General features: G+C 39.2%; 1 protein-coding gene across 1 annotated transcript in view; it reads right to left on the bottom strand.

The window, feature by feature from the left end:
* FANCD2 (FA complementation group D2) overlaps positions 1–14956 on the bottom strand; it is a 64141-nt gene that overhangs the window by 26509 nt on the left and 22676 nt on the right. Inside the window, exons 14-22 of the mRNA XM_081105685.1 lie at positions 14008–14151; positions 11859–11993; positions 10093–10224; positions 8432–8542; positions 5235–5344; positions 1912–1972; positions 1160–1279; positions 446–519; positions 8–154 (exon numbers count right to left, since the gene is read on the bottom strand). Coding sequence (XP_080961811.1) covers positions 8–154; positions 446–519; positions 1160–1279; positions 1912–1972; positions 5235–5344; positions 8432–8542; positions 10093–10224; positions 11859–11993; positions 14008–14151 — 1034 coding nt within the window. The remainder of the gene's footprint in view (positions 1–7; positions 155–445; positions 520–1159; positions 1280–1911; positions 1973–5234; positions 5345–8431; positions 8543–10092; positions 10225–11858; positions 11994–14007; positions 14152–14956) is intronic.

Below are 14956 nucleotides of genomic sequence, written 5' to 3'. Positions count from 1 at the left end.
TACTGACTTGTGGTCTGATTCCTGTGAAGTCCTTCTACCCTCATCTTCTGCAAAGTCCTGAGAGAACAGGAGTGGCAGGAGGTTGATAGCGATCCCATCTTGACTATTGTATTCTTCTAGTCCATAGAGAGCTTTCACAGGAAATGGATAGTTACTGTGGAGAGAAACCAGAATCTGATGCCTCAATTCAAGGGTATACAAGTCTATAGGGGAAACCACTAGAACAAATCAATCTCCCTATTATGAGGAGAAATGAGAAATAGGATAAAGGATAAAGTAGGGAAACATTTTGCAATTCTGGAGCCAGGGGTGCTGGGTTTGGGATGAAAGAAGTTGTGGGAATAGGCTAGATTTGGCTGAGGTCAAGGGCATTCTGATATCTGTACTAGCTACTGACATAATTTATTCACCAGTATAATCAAATCAGGGAGTAAATAGTACTTACCCTTTTGGAACAGCACACAAGTCAACCACAAAGGCATCTTGAAAATCGTTAAAGATGGTTTGCCCAACCCATTCCTTCAGGAAACAAACAAAAGAGGCTGTGTAGCCCATGGTGTATGGACAGTAGAGCCCTAGATAAACTATTGACCTTTCTAAGCCTCAATTTCCTCATTTCTAAAAAGGAAATAACAATACTTCATTATTATGAAGTTGAAAAGACGTAATGCAAGAAAATGCTTAACACACTGCCTGGCAACTACCAACAACATCAACACTATCAACACCTCATGCTTACTATTATTATATGAAGAAGGCCTCAGAGGAGAGAGGTCTGGGGCAGGGGAGTCAGAACAGCCTTCCCACTTAGAGCTCAGAGGATAATTTATTTTTACAGCACAACAGAGAGAGCGATTGAAGAACGTGTAGTAAAGCAGCACTCATGCTTTGTTGCTTTAAGAAAAGATACCTGGGCCCTCGCCGGTTTGGCTCAGTGGATAAAGCGCCGGCCTGCGGACTGAAGGGTCCCTGGTTGATTCCAGTCAAGGGCACATATCCAGGTTGTGGGCTCGACCCCCAGTAGGGGGTGTGCAGAGGGCAGCCCATCAATGGTTCTCTCTAGCATTAATGTTTCCATCTCTCTCTCCCTCTCCCTTCCTCTCTGAAATCAATAAAAATATATTTAAAAAAGGAAAAAGAAAAAGATACTTGGCCTTACCAGGACTTTTGGAGCCAGCTTTACTCTTTGAATCATGTTGGCAAATTCATCATAGTACAGTACAGAGGCCTGAGGAGACTGCTTACTGCAGGAATGAACCAACTGCAACAAGGAGGTCACCTGGAGCACCCGAAGACAAAGAATGGTTCAGCCCTTGAGCTGCCACTGCTTCCCTAAAACCATTCACCCCACTTAGTTTTTTCCCTTTCCAATTTCACTGGCAAAGTGCTTATTACCTCTCACCTCAGGTTTTCCTGAGCATCTGAACCAGTCTGTCTTTGTCTAATCTCACCTCTTTTCCAATCCACAAGACACATAGCCATTTGTTTTTCTAAAGCAAAGCTTGGATTATGCCATTTCTAGGCTAAGAAACCCTTAAGGACTACCTCTGAGAAAAAAATTAAAATGTTTTGATTCACATTTAAAGCCTTTTTTACTATCTCCAATACAGCTTTCTCTCCAACTTTCCAATTACACATTCACCATGCTCTGATCAGTCTGTCATTCTTCAAACACAGCCCATCTTTATTGCTCTCAGGGAATTCACGATTTAATTAGGGAGATTAGACAGATGCAGAAATAAATACAACACAAGCCAGTAGATTCTAAGTGCCACAAGAGTGGTACAAATCTCTTTGAGTTCTGAAAAACATATATTGAAAAAACCAGCACACTTTCTGATAAACTGACAGTAACCAGAATCAATTCCTCAATTTCTCATAAACATATCCAATTACATTACAATAACTTACCTGTGTGTACTGTTCATTGCTCAGATCTGCTTTCCCTTGGATCAAACTTGAAAATCTACTTCTAAAAAGAAGAAATTTTAGCTTCACTTTTGTAATAATTTGTAATAACCGGCAATTAAGTTTAAGAATCTCACCTTACCTGAGATGAGGGTAATGACAAAAATACATGAAGGGCCCTAGCCGGTTTGGCTCAATGGATAGAGTGTTGGCTTGAGGATTGAAGGGTCCCAGGTTGCAGGCTCAATCCCCCTGCCCCTGGTCGGGGTACATGTGGGAGGCAATGAATCAATGTGTGTCTCTCACATTTATGTTTCTCTCTCTCTGTCTCTCCCCCTCCTTCTACACACTCTAAAAATCAATGAAAAAATATCCTCAAGTGAGGATTAACAAACAAAAAAAAAGTGCAAAAAGGGACAGAGCAGTATTTATTTAGGTCACACAAAATGTGGATTAGAACAAACAATGGCTATCTTAGATTTTTAAAAAAATGTTTTTATTGATTTTGGAGAGAGGTGCACAGCAGAATGAGCTAAATTGGAGGAAGGCAGAGGTGTGTGTTTATTGATCTCTCCAAAATGTTTCTTTCTTTCTCCCTCCCCCTTCCTCCCTGAAGTCAATAAAAATATATTTGAAAGAAAGGAAGAAAGAAAGATCAATGATGAGAGAATCATTGATCGACTGCCTCCTGTACGCCCCTACTGGGGATCAAGCCTCCAACCCGGACATGTGCCATGACTAGGAATTGAACTGTGACCTCCAGATTCATGGATCTATGCTCAACCACTACGCAACATCGGCCAGGCTTAGATTTTTCTTTTAAGGGCACACTAAAACTAGTAATAATCATAAAGTGAGCACTAAGCATTATTCTAACCATTTAATATTCTCAACAACTCTAGAAAGTAAATACTATTATCTTTATTTCACAGATGTGAGAATACAAAAGCACAGAGAGGTAATGTAACTTGCCTAAGATTATTCAGCTAATAAAAAATAGAGCTAGTATTCGACCCCAGGCAAACAGTATAGCTTTGGAAAATGAACCAGTACACTATTCAGCCTCTACAAATTACTAATGCTAATTCTAAGGATGTCTTTTGAGGTCTCAGGAATTCCTGACAAATCATTTCCAGGGATCATGAACTGAACTCCAATGTCATTTTGCAGTGGCAATATCTTATCAAGCCCCAAATCAAATGTTCCTTTAGATGCTACAATTGTGGCATCAAAGTGCAGGGGGGAAGAGGGCACCTATAGAAAGACTTTGTGTTAAACATCATGTCCCAGACAAGAATAACAGCAATGAAGAAACCTATATTGTCTAGTGCCCAGACAGAGCAGATACAGAAAAATGCACCCCAGGAGAATCAGGATTTACCTTTTGTAGAAACATTTCTAGAACTTTATTTCTTGGCAATCCCTAGTTTTTAACCATCAGATTGCAATGACTATGATCACAATTCTGTAAAAATTATATGTGGCATATACAGTTAAGATTGGAAGGGAATGCCCTAGCTGGTTTGGCTCAGTGGATAGAGTGTTGGCCTATAGACTGAAGGGGTCAAGGGTTCAATTCTGGTCAAGGGCACATGCCTGGGTTGCAGGCTTGATCCCCAGTGAGGGGTGTGCAGGAGGCAGCCAATCAATGATTTCTCATCATTGATGTTTCTATCTCTCTCTCCCTCTCCCTTCCTCTCTGAAATTAATAAAAAAAAACAATACACACACACACACACACACACTAGAGGCCCGGTGCACAAAAATTTTTGCACTCGGGGGGTTCCCTCAGCCCAGCCTATGCCCTCTTGCAGTCTGGGACCCCTCAGGGGATGTCTACCTGCTGGCTTAGGCACGTTCCCTGGGGGATCAGACCCAAGCTGGCAGTCAGACATCCCTCTGGCAGCCCGGCAACCCTCGGGGGATGTCCACTTACCAGCAGGGAGAAGACCTAAGCTGCAGTCAGACATCCTTAGTGCTGCTGAGGAGGCGGGAGAGGCTCCTGCCACCACTGCTGTGCTGGCAGCCATCAGCCTGGCTTGTGGATGAGCGGAGCTCCCCCTCTGGGAGCGCACTGACCACCAGGGGCAGCTCCTGCATTGAGCTCCTGCACTGAGCATCTGCCCCCTGGTGGTCAGTGTGTGTCATAGTGACCAGTGATTCCCAGTCATTCTGCTATTAGGGTCAATTTGCATATCATCCTTTTATTATAGAGGATAGAGGCCTGGTGCATGGGTGGGGGCCGGCTGGTTTGCTCTGAAGGGTGTCCCGGATCAGGTTGGGGGTCCTGCTGGGGTGCCAGACTAGCCTGGGTGAGGGGCTGATGGGTGTTTGCAGGCTGGTCCCCACTGGGGGGCCTGGCCAGCCTGGGTGACGGGCTGATGGTGTTTGCAGGCTGGTCAAGCGCCCCCCAGTGGGGACCCTCACCCCATGGAGGTTTGGCCAGCCTGGGTGAGGGGTTGAGGGCCGTTTTCAGGCTGGCCAAGCCCCTCAGCGACGGAAGCTACCAGCCTCTCCTTTTTTTCTTTTTATTCTGGGATTTATTTACCTTCTATAATAAGGCTACAACTCAGAACTAGCCAGGGAGGGCGGGAAGCTTGGCTTCCTCCATTGCCAGGGGCAACCCAAGCTCCTGCTCGCTCCAGCTCCATGTCCACGGCCAGCTGAAAGGAGGTATCCGGGGTTTATTTATCTTCTATAATTGAAACTTTGCTGCCTTGAGTGGAGCTCAGAGCTGGCCGCGGCAGGCAGGAAGCTTGGCTTCCTCCATCACTGGGGCAACCAAGCCTCCTGCTTGCTCCAGCTCCGTGGCTGCTGGCCGCCATCTTGGTTGGGTTAATTTGCACACAGTCACTCTGATTGGCTGGTGGGCGTGGCTTAAGGCATAGCAAAGGTATGGTCAATTTGCATGTGTGTGTATGTGTGTGTGTGTGTATATACACATATATATACATATGTATATATATAAAAATATTGGACTTTAATGTGGAAAAGTGGCAAATAACATTTGCTCACTTTGCTTATTATCCTATATAATAAAAGCATAGTATACAAACTGTCCCCTCAATCGGAGTTCTTCCAGAAGTTCGACCATGGGGCGGGCCAGCCAGGGGAAGGGAGGGAGGCCCTGGTGCTGGCAGGCAGCCAGGGGAAGGGAGGGACGCCCCAGCTGGCGGCTGGCAGCTGCTAGTGACCCTACCAGTGCACAAATTTCATGCCCTGGCCTCTAGTGGTTTTAATATCTGCTGTTACAATGATGTCTACACAATGTAATACTTTATTCTGTAAGGCAGCAACTTGGTTAACCGACCAATTTCCATGCATACCTGTCTAATGCCATGATGCCAGCCATGGTGATAGCACCAACAATACCAATGAGTTTGTACTTGAATATGGTGCTAGACAGCTGCTTCCTTATCACCAGATGCATGTCATCCTACAAGGAGACAATGATACAGAAAAGAAAAAGAGGAATAGTATAGCAAAAGAATCTACAGATATCAGAGGCTAAGAAACTAGAATAACAAGGGTTCTATCAGTCATTAACTGTGTGGCCTTTGGCAAGTCATTTCATCTCTCTGAGTCTCAATATTTTTCATCTATAAAAGAATCAGAGACAAATTATGAAATTTCCTAGAACAGTGCCTGGCACATGGTAGATATTCAATAATAAGTTATTATTGTTACTGTTGGATAGTTGCTCAATAAGCATATGTGAATTGTCATAATACTATTTACTGTTCAGCTAATAAAATTATGAAATAGAAATAGTTAGGATATGCACATTCAACACGATCCTTATTAAAATCCCAATAGCATTTTTTGCAGAAATAGAAAAACCCATACTAAAATTCAAAGGGGATTTCAAGGAACCCAAACAGCCAAAACAATCTTGAAAAAGAACAAATTTGGGGCTCACACTTCCCAATTTCAAAATTTCTACAAAGCTATAATAGTCAAAACAGTGTGCTACTAACATAAGGACACACATACAGACCAATGAATAGAAAGAATCCAGAAACAAACGTTCATATTCACATAGATGGTCAATTGATTTTCCACAAATGGTGCCAAGACCATTCAATGGGGAAAGGATAGACTTTTCAAGATGCTGAAAAAACTGGATACTCACAATCAAAAAATGAAATTGGCTCAGCCAGTATTGCTCAGCATCAACCCATGAACCGGTTCAATTCCCGGTCAGGGCACATACCCGGTTTGCCAGCTTGATCCCCAGCAGGGGATGAGTCTTTTCATCATTGATGTTTCTATCCCTTCCTCCCTCTCCCTTTCTCTCTCTGAAAAAAAACTCACCAAAAACAAAAAAAGGGAAAAGACAACCCCCAGAATGGGAGAAAACATTTGTAAATCATATATCTAGTAAGGAATAAATATGCATAACACATAAAGAATTATTACACATTAAAAAAATAAAAACACACCCATTTAAAAACTGAGCAAAGAATGTGAACAGATGTTTTTCCAAAGAAGATATACAAATGACCAATAAGCACATAGATATTCACCATTAGTCATTAGGGAAATGCAAATCAAAACCACAGTAAGATACTACTTCACACCCAGTAGGATGGTTATAATTAAAAAATTAAAAAATAAGTGTTGGTAAGGATGCAGATAAACGGAAACCCTCAACTATTCATAGGAATGTAAAATGGTACAGTTACTGTAGAAAACAGTTTCGTGGTTCTCAAAACATTAAACATAATCACCATATGACTCAGCAAATCTATTCCTAGGTATATATACAAAAGAAATGAAAATAGGGACTCAGTGAGAGACCTGTACTCTTTCTTACATTCCTAGTATTATTATTCACAATAGTCAAAAGATGGAAAAAGCCCAGTGTACATGAATGAATGAATGGATAAAGTAAATGTGGTATATACCTTAATACACATAAAATGGACTTTTATTCGAGCCATAAAAAGGAATGAAGTTCTAATATAGTCTTCAACATAGATGAACCTTGAACATATTATGCTAAGTGAAATAAACCAAACACAAAAAGACAAATATTGTATGATTCTATTTAAATGAGGTACCTAATATGTAAATTCAGAGAAAGAAAGTAGATTAGAGATTACCAGGGGCTAGAGAGAAGGGAAATGGAAGATTATCACCTAACAGATACCGAATTTGTTTTGGATGATGAAAAAATTCTGAATACAGGTAGTGGTGACTGCTGTACAACATTGTGAATGTACTTAATGCCACTGAATTGTATATTTAAACATGGTTAAAATAATAAAATTTATGTTATGTATATACCACAATTTAAAACAGTAATGACATAGCTCTAAATTAATGATATGAAGCTATCTCCAAAACATACTGCTATATGAAAAAGATGTTCAGGATGCAAAATAAGAGGGTAAGGAGTAGAATAATAGATAAATACAAATTTGTAAATGCTCAGAACATCTCAGAAAGCTATAAAATAGTAACAGTGATTGTCTTTAGAGAACTAGATGTTGCCGAAACCGGTTTGGCTCAGTGGATAGAGCGTTGGCCTGCGGACTGAAAGGTCCCAGGTTCGATTCCGGTCAAGGGCATGTACCTTGGTTGCGGGCACATCCCCAGTGGGGAGTGTGCAGGAGGCAGCTGGTCGATGTTTCTCTCTCATTGATGTTTCTAACTCTCTATCTCTCTCCTTTCCTCTCTGTAAAAACTCAATAAAATATATTTAAAAAAAAAAAAAAAAAAAAGAGAACTAGATGTCTAGAGGACTGAGAGGAGAGACTTATTTTTCACTACCTTCCCATACCTTTTGAATTTTGTATCATGTGCATATTACCTAGCCAATTTATTTATTTTTTTAATTTTTAAAGGGTGTTGGTTGTTCATAATTTAGTATGGATTACTGCCACAGGGTGGCACCAAAGATACAAAAGAACCATGTGTTAAGATTCTAACCCAGTGGTTCTCAACCTGTGGGCCGCGACCCCTTTGGCAGTCAAACGACCCTTTCCAAGGGGTCGCCTAAGACCATCCTGCATATCAGATATTTACATTACGATTCATAACAGTAGCAACATTACAGTTATGAAGTAGCAACAAAAATAGTTTTATGGTTGGGTCACAACATGAGGAACTGTATTTAAAGGGCCAGAAGGTTGAGAACCACTGTTCTAACCTAATTTCTTATTTTAGTCCTTTGCCTGGCTTTTTCAATGAATGGTGTTCACAAAAGAAAACAAGCTCAGATGATGTAGAATGCTCTGTGCCCCCAGGCACTCAGTGCAGAATACAAACTACTTTTCTTAGTTTCATAGTTAGCTGATATAGACCCATTTCCACACAGAAGGTCTAATACACCTAACATCTCAGTGCTTGCTCCACAGTAAGCACTTAATGTTTGTGGTAAGAAAATAATAAACAAATGCTGGGACTATGACTATGTACTCTATTTCGCCTACAACACAGGCTGGATTTATTTTTTTTTTCTTTCAGTAAATTACAATTAAAAAGGTTTAAGATTCTTTCTCAACACACTTCCCCTTACCTGGATGTGACTGCTGCCGTCAAGCTGTTGGCTAAATGCCAGTGTGCTGAGAAGATAGAAGAGTTTTCGTATTTGCCGAGGGGACATTTTATCCAGATAATCTAAAATGCCCTGTGACCAAAAAATGCAAATGATACGGTTAGGAACTAACATTTTTTTCCTTTAAAAAAAATTAAATCCTTATATGAAGCATATACAGATAGGCAGACATCTATTCCACAAAAGCTCAGATTCTCTAAAGCTAAGCTAAGACCCCAAAAGGGCAGAAATTCTTAGTCATCATAACATGTCTCTTCAATCTCCCTATTTTTCCTCTATTCTTCCCTTTTTCTTAGTGAAAACAATATTCTGCCAAATGTTATATCTCTGACCTTTTTCCCGTATCATCTCAGGTTCTATTTCATAAATTATTCTTTCTGGAGAATCACAAGGGAATTATTTACTTTTTTTTTTTTAAATCCTCACCCAAGGATATCTTTCCATTGATTTTTAGAGAGAGTAGAAGAGGGAGGGAAAGACAGAGAGAAATATTGGGAAACCAATTAATGTGTTTCTCTGTGCCCTTGACAGGAATCGAACCCTGGACTCTTCTGTCCATAGGATAACGCTCTATCCACTGAGCCAAAATGGCTAGGGCAGAATTATTTACTTTTTGACCTTGGGTAAAACCTAAGCATTCTCATCCCTAATATGGGGATAACACAGCCTACACAGTTACCTTTCAAAGTCCAGACTTAATTATGTTGGCTCCCTCATACAAACCTGGAATAGATTCCTACTGTCTGTAAGATAAAGTTGAGCCCGGCCAGCATGGTTCAGTGATGGAGCATCAATCTATGAACCAGGAGGTCACGGTTGAATTCCTGATTAGGACACATGCCTAGGTTTCGGGCTCAATCCCCAGTGTGGGGCATATAGGAGTCAACTGATCAATGATTCTTTCTCATGACTGATGTTTCTATCTCTCCCTCTCCCTTCCTCTCAGAAATCAATAAAAAAAAAAAAAAAAAATATATATATATATATATATATATATAAAAGATAAAGTTGAAACTCTTAGCGTGGGATTTGAGACCATTCATAATCTGGTCCTGTCCTATGTCTTCTAAGCCTCACCTCCCACCACCTTTCACCATATATCCTCTTTGCCAAGCACGCTCATCTTCTTGTCATCTCCCAGGCACAACACAGACTTGGGTGCCAACCTGCTTCTGTTCAAACTGCCCTGTGCCTATATGCACTTTCTTCCTTTCCCTTATCAAATAATTCCCAACTTTCAAGAATCACCCAAATGTTATCTCCTCTTTGAAAACTTCTCCAGCTTCCCAGGTCAAATTAATTATTCCTGTTCTGGTGTATCTTTACTAGAGAATTCATCATGTATTTGTAATGACTGTAAGTCTTACTTTCTATCATCAAAGGCAAGGACTGACTTTTGTATCCACAGACCAAAAATAGAGCCTATCACATAATCATAAAAAAGTATTTGCTGAATACATAAATGAATTATTTTTTTGTATTATTTCCCATCACCTCACCTCCTCCTACCAAGAATGTCAATAGAGTACGAAATAAATTATTGCTAACCGATAGCAGCTATTTCTCAAATATCTGCAAGAAAGAAAAATGATTCAATATATGTCCATGAAGCGACTAGATACCTTCACAAAAACAGCATTCAGCCTCATAACAGATAGGTTTACAACTACCAGCTCTAGGAGAACATCCAATGCAATATCAACTTCGGCTTCATTCCCACTGCAGATATGGGTCACGAGGGCACCAATCACTTCCTATACAGAAAAGAGTCAGCAGGACAGTATGAAGCAAAAATATGGAAGAGCCATCTTAAAGGGGTTCAAGCCTGAGGGCTTCCAATCTCAACTTGGTTAAAAATCTCAATCCACCCTATCCCAGCGTCTAATTTTATTATCTAGTTTTCATTTATGTTGGATTCAGGAGGTTAAGATTATGCCAAGTCTAACTACACCACCATCCAGTCATTTCCCATAATTATCTAGATAGTGAACATTATCTAAACCATTAATTTTCAACTGGTGTGCCATAAGAATTTTTAAAACCATGCAATACCTGACTATTTAGTCAGGAACGCTGACCTCTTTTCCCTTAGATTGTCAAATAAAAAATGACAACAACCAAAACAATAGCCATCTGGTGTGAATGAATCAAAATTATACCTATTTTGCCTGGCCGGTATGGCTGAGTGGTTGAGCATCAACCTATGAACCAGGAGTTGTGGTTCGATTCCAGGTCAGGGCACATGCTCAAGTTGCAGACTCGATTCCCCAGTGTGGGCATACAGGAGGCAGCCGATCAATGAATCTCTCTCATCATTGATGTTTCTACCTCTCTCTCCCTCTCTGAAATCAATGAAAATATATTTTGGGGAAAAAATTATACCTATGTTTTTGTCAGATTGGCAAAAAACATATTTTTTGGAGTGCCGGAGAAAAAGTTTGAAAATTGCTAATCTAAACCCTCCTGATTTTTCTCCGTGGCATAGTCTTTCTCTTTTTCATATGGGTTAAATATTACCCTTTATGCTGTGATTGTATTTAACTTTTTGAAATTTACTGAAAAGATGGCCTTCGAGGATCTAAAGATTTTGGAAGTTTTTATCTGCTAAACTTGTATGTTTCAAGCAACATGTGCCATGATAGTGTTTTTAAAATAAGATGGTTCAAAAACAAAATGTCTTAGATGCCATTCTCCCTGTTCTTTATAATGCTGCTCCATATAGAGTCATCTGGCTTCCTCAATTGCAATAGCTAGTTCATGTCAACGGAATCTATTGCTGGTGTAAGTTTTTAAAACTTTTTCTTCGTTTTTTAAAGAGATCCATTCAAATGTGTTTTAACATTGTTAATAATAGGTATAGAATATATAACAAATACAAAATAAGACACTTTGTTCTTTTCATAATCACTTCCTACAAGTATAGTCCTCCCTCAGTGGATATGTGTTCTTAAATTTTGTGTCTCATGTTCATGGAATAGGGCTATGCCCTCAGCCTTTCTTCTTCATTGGTATTTTGCCACATTTTTTTCCTAGGAAACTCCAGGCTCAACTGGCAGTTGACTATTTGCAGCTAAATTTTAAGACTGTAATTCCTGTACTGTGAAGCTTCATGACCACAGTTCATTTGGAGCATACTGGATCTGAATCTTCATTTTAGATTCAGAATTTTGGAGCTCAAAACACAGAGTTTGATCCTCCAATCCAGTCTCTTCCCTTTACCGAGACTATCACTAGAACTAAGTTTTCCCAACTCCCGGCCCAGAGCTCTTTCTCCCTCAATGCCTTCAATCAACAAGCAATAAACATCAGATCACATGCAAGTCACTTGGAATAGCATTTCTTCCCTTTTCCCTGTTTGCTCTTTTCCAAAATAAATATTTCAACATACCTGCTGGCAGTAAGTATCAAAAAACTTAAATGCATATCTGTATAGGAGACTGCCAAATAAAATTATACTCTGGTCTAGGGAGTGCAACAAATTCTGAGCCAGCGATAGAATGGATGGACAAACATCCTTAAGAACCTTGAGGGGGAAGAAAAGAGAGAAAAAAGTTTTAGCACCAAGAATAGCTAATCATTTTGGAATGTGAGATATCTCCCAGTCAACTCTCATGTTAAATAAAGAAACCTTAATCTTCGCTTTACCCAGAATAATTCTTCATCATTCTAGATCCAGCATATAAGTAAGAATTGGCTTTAAAGCTCAAAGAAGTTAAACTACAACCTAATAGCACTGTTTGTATCTGCCCAATATGAGACTAGAATCCAGATCTTTTAAATCCCAATTTCCTCACTCAATTATACAACCCCCAAGTGATATATTAGGCTTGCTCTGCTTTAGTTATGATTTGAAATCAATCTACAAGGTTCAATACTAATTAGATAGATTTCTTTGAAAGACCGAGAACTAGTCTTGTCTTACCAAGAAGGTATTAATGGATGCAGAGTAAAACAGTTACTAAGTCCACCTTTTTTACCAATATCATTACAATAAAAAGAAAATCTTAATTAAGCAATAAACTGCTTTACTGAGAAAAATACAGTAAAAAATGATATATGGTTTCTGCTTTCTGGAAAATTATAGCCCAAAACATATATTATTGCCAGAAATAAGCACAAAAAGAACTGCAAGATAAAATAATACAAACACTGCCCTGGCCAGTGTTCTCAGTGGTTAGAGCATTGGCCCGTGCATTGAAGGGTTTTGGGTTCGATTCCCTGCATTGCAGGTTCGATCTCCGGCCCGGTTGGGGTGCATGCGGGAGGCAACCAATCGATGTGTCTCTCTCACATCAATGTTTCTCTCTCTCTCCCCCGCCCCCTTCTACTCTCTAAAAATTAATGGAAAAAATATCCTTGGTGAGAACAAAAAAAATATCTACAATAATAAAAGTGTAATATGCTAATTAGACCAGATTCCTTCCGGACGAAGCCATGGCAGTGGGGGCCGAGCCCCTTGCACGAACTTTGTGCATCGGGCCATGTATATATATATATACATACAAACATTAAATCCATTTCTAAATATAAAATCTTAAGGCTCAACTATATATTTTCATTAGTTCCTAAGTCAAGCCCCAAAGTACTGCTACCAGTGTTCTAAGAAGGCATACACTTAATATCCTAAATATTCACTTGAAAACATCATTCTTAGCTTATAAAATCCTAACTTGAATGGTTTATACTTCAACAGGAATGATCACCTAAGGTCACAGGGTTGAATAGTCAAATAGTAATGGTTCAACAGATGCATGATTATGTCTCTATTAGCATTTCTTTGCTTCTGTATGCTGCGGGTTTTTAAAAACTACTTAGGCCCTGGCCAGTGTGGCTCAGTAGATTGGGTGACATCCTGTGCACCACCAGGTTGCTGGTTTGATTTCTGATCAAAGGCACATGCCCAGGTTGCAGGCTTGATTCCTGGTAAAATGAGTCCAAGAGGCAGCTAATCAATGTTGTGCTCTCAGATAGATATTTCTCTCTCTCCTTTCCTCTCTCTCTAAAAATCAACAAACTATTCTTAAAAACAAAAGAAACAAAACAACTTAAAACAGATACAAAAGGTAAGTCTGTCAAGTTGCAGATAACACAGAGCTAGACAGTTAAGATTTGAAAGTCTCAATCAGCTTGAATAATGGGCTGAAATTAACAAGATGAAATATTAGATGGGAGCTGTAAAATCTTCCATTTTAGGTTAAAAATCATGTTACATTAAGTACGTAACTAAATGATGAGAATTAAAATACCTTCTATGAAAATGAATTTGGGGTTTACATCTAATAAGCTCAACATAAACCATTTTTGTGACCTTTTCACTAAAAAGTTAAAAAATAATCTTACGTTGGTTTTATTAACATCATAATGTTTCCATCAAGGTAAGTAATAATCCTACTAGGTTTTGAAATATACTGAGCTCCCTGTCAAAGATCAACAGCTAGCAAAGGTGGTGGTGTTAAGATTCCCACACTGGATAGGAAAGGTTAAAATGACCTCTCTATACCTTTCACAATAATGTTGTCTGATTCTCTGACACTTACCAAGTAATGAACATAGAATGTACTCTGCAGCAGATCTTTGTGAAAGCAGCCTGATCGAATCTTATTTCTTAGCACCCTCTCAATGTACTTCTTTGCCTGAGTGTTGGTGCTATAGATGATTAGAAGCATCACCAGGTCAAAAATCTATTGTCAATAAATATGCAACAACAGGAAAAGAGTTTAATAAGTAAATACATTTACTACAATGAATTAGCAACTTTAAATTTTTCCCCATTAAAACACAGAATGATGGACGACACTCATTTGCTCAACATACCCACGGGAGTATCACCTACATTTCCACAAATCCCAAAGTATTTTTCAGAGAAATAAAGGTGCCACAACTATTAACCACTGGTATATTTTAAGAAAACGTTGGAATACAAGTGACAGTGATATTATTACAGAAAGAATAGTATCTTCACAATTCTTAAAGAAAAAAGATCAAAAAACTTGCTAACTTCAGTATATATTTTCATTAATATTAGAAAAATTACTGTGTGAAAAGTTGGACTATAAATATCTGTCAAATGAAAAAGATTAAATAAATTATGATAGGCACTTTCAGAATATTATACAGCTATTAAAAATAAGACTCTCTCTCCCCTCCCTCCTTCCCTTCCACTCAGTTGAGCATCCTTCCAGTACCACGAGATCAATGGTTTGATTCCCGATCAGTGCCCATGTCCAGGTTGTGGGCTTGATCTCTGTTAGGAAGAGTGCAGGAGGCAGCCAATCAATGTTTCTCTTTGATCAATGTTTCTATCTCTCTCTCTCTACCTTCCCCTCTCTCTAAAATCAACAAGAAAATATTTTTTTTTAAAAAGAAATTCAATCATCTGGCTTCTTGACAGAAGAAGACATTTCCAGAATTAAGAGAGATCCAGTATCATTGCCTTTATAGTGGATGGATTCACTCTGGTCAGATTTACATACATAAAGAGAAGTA

Source organism: Myotis nattereri, assembly GCF_964212035.1.
Source record: "Myotis nattereri genome assembly, chromosome: 14".
Classification (NCBI taxonomy): Eukaryota; Metazoa; Chordata; class Mammalia; order Chiroptera; family Vespertilionidae; genus Myotis; species Myotis nattereri.
This window is presented reverse-complemented; position numbering and strand designations above follow the sequence as displayed.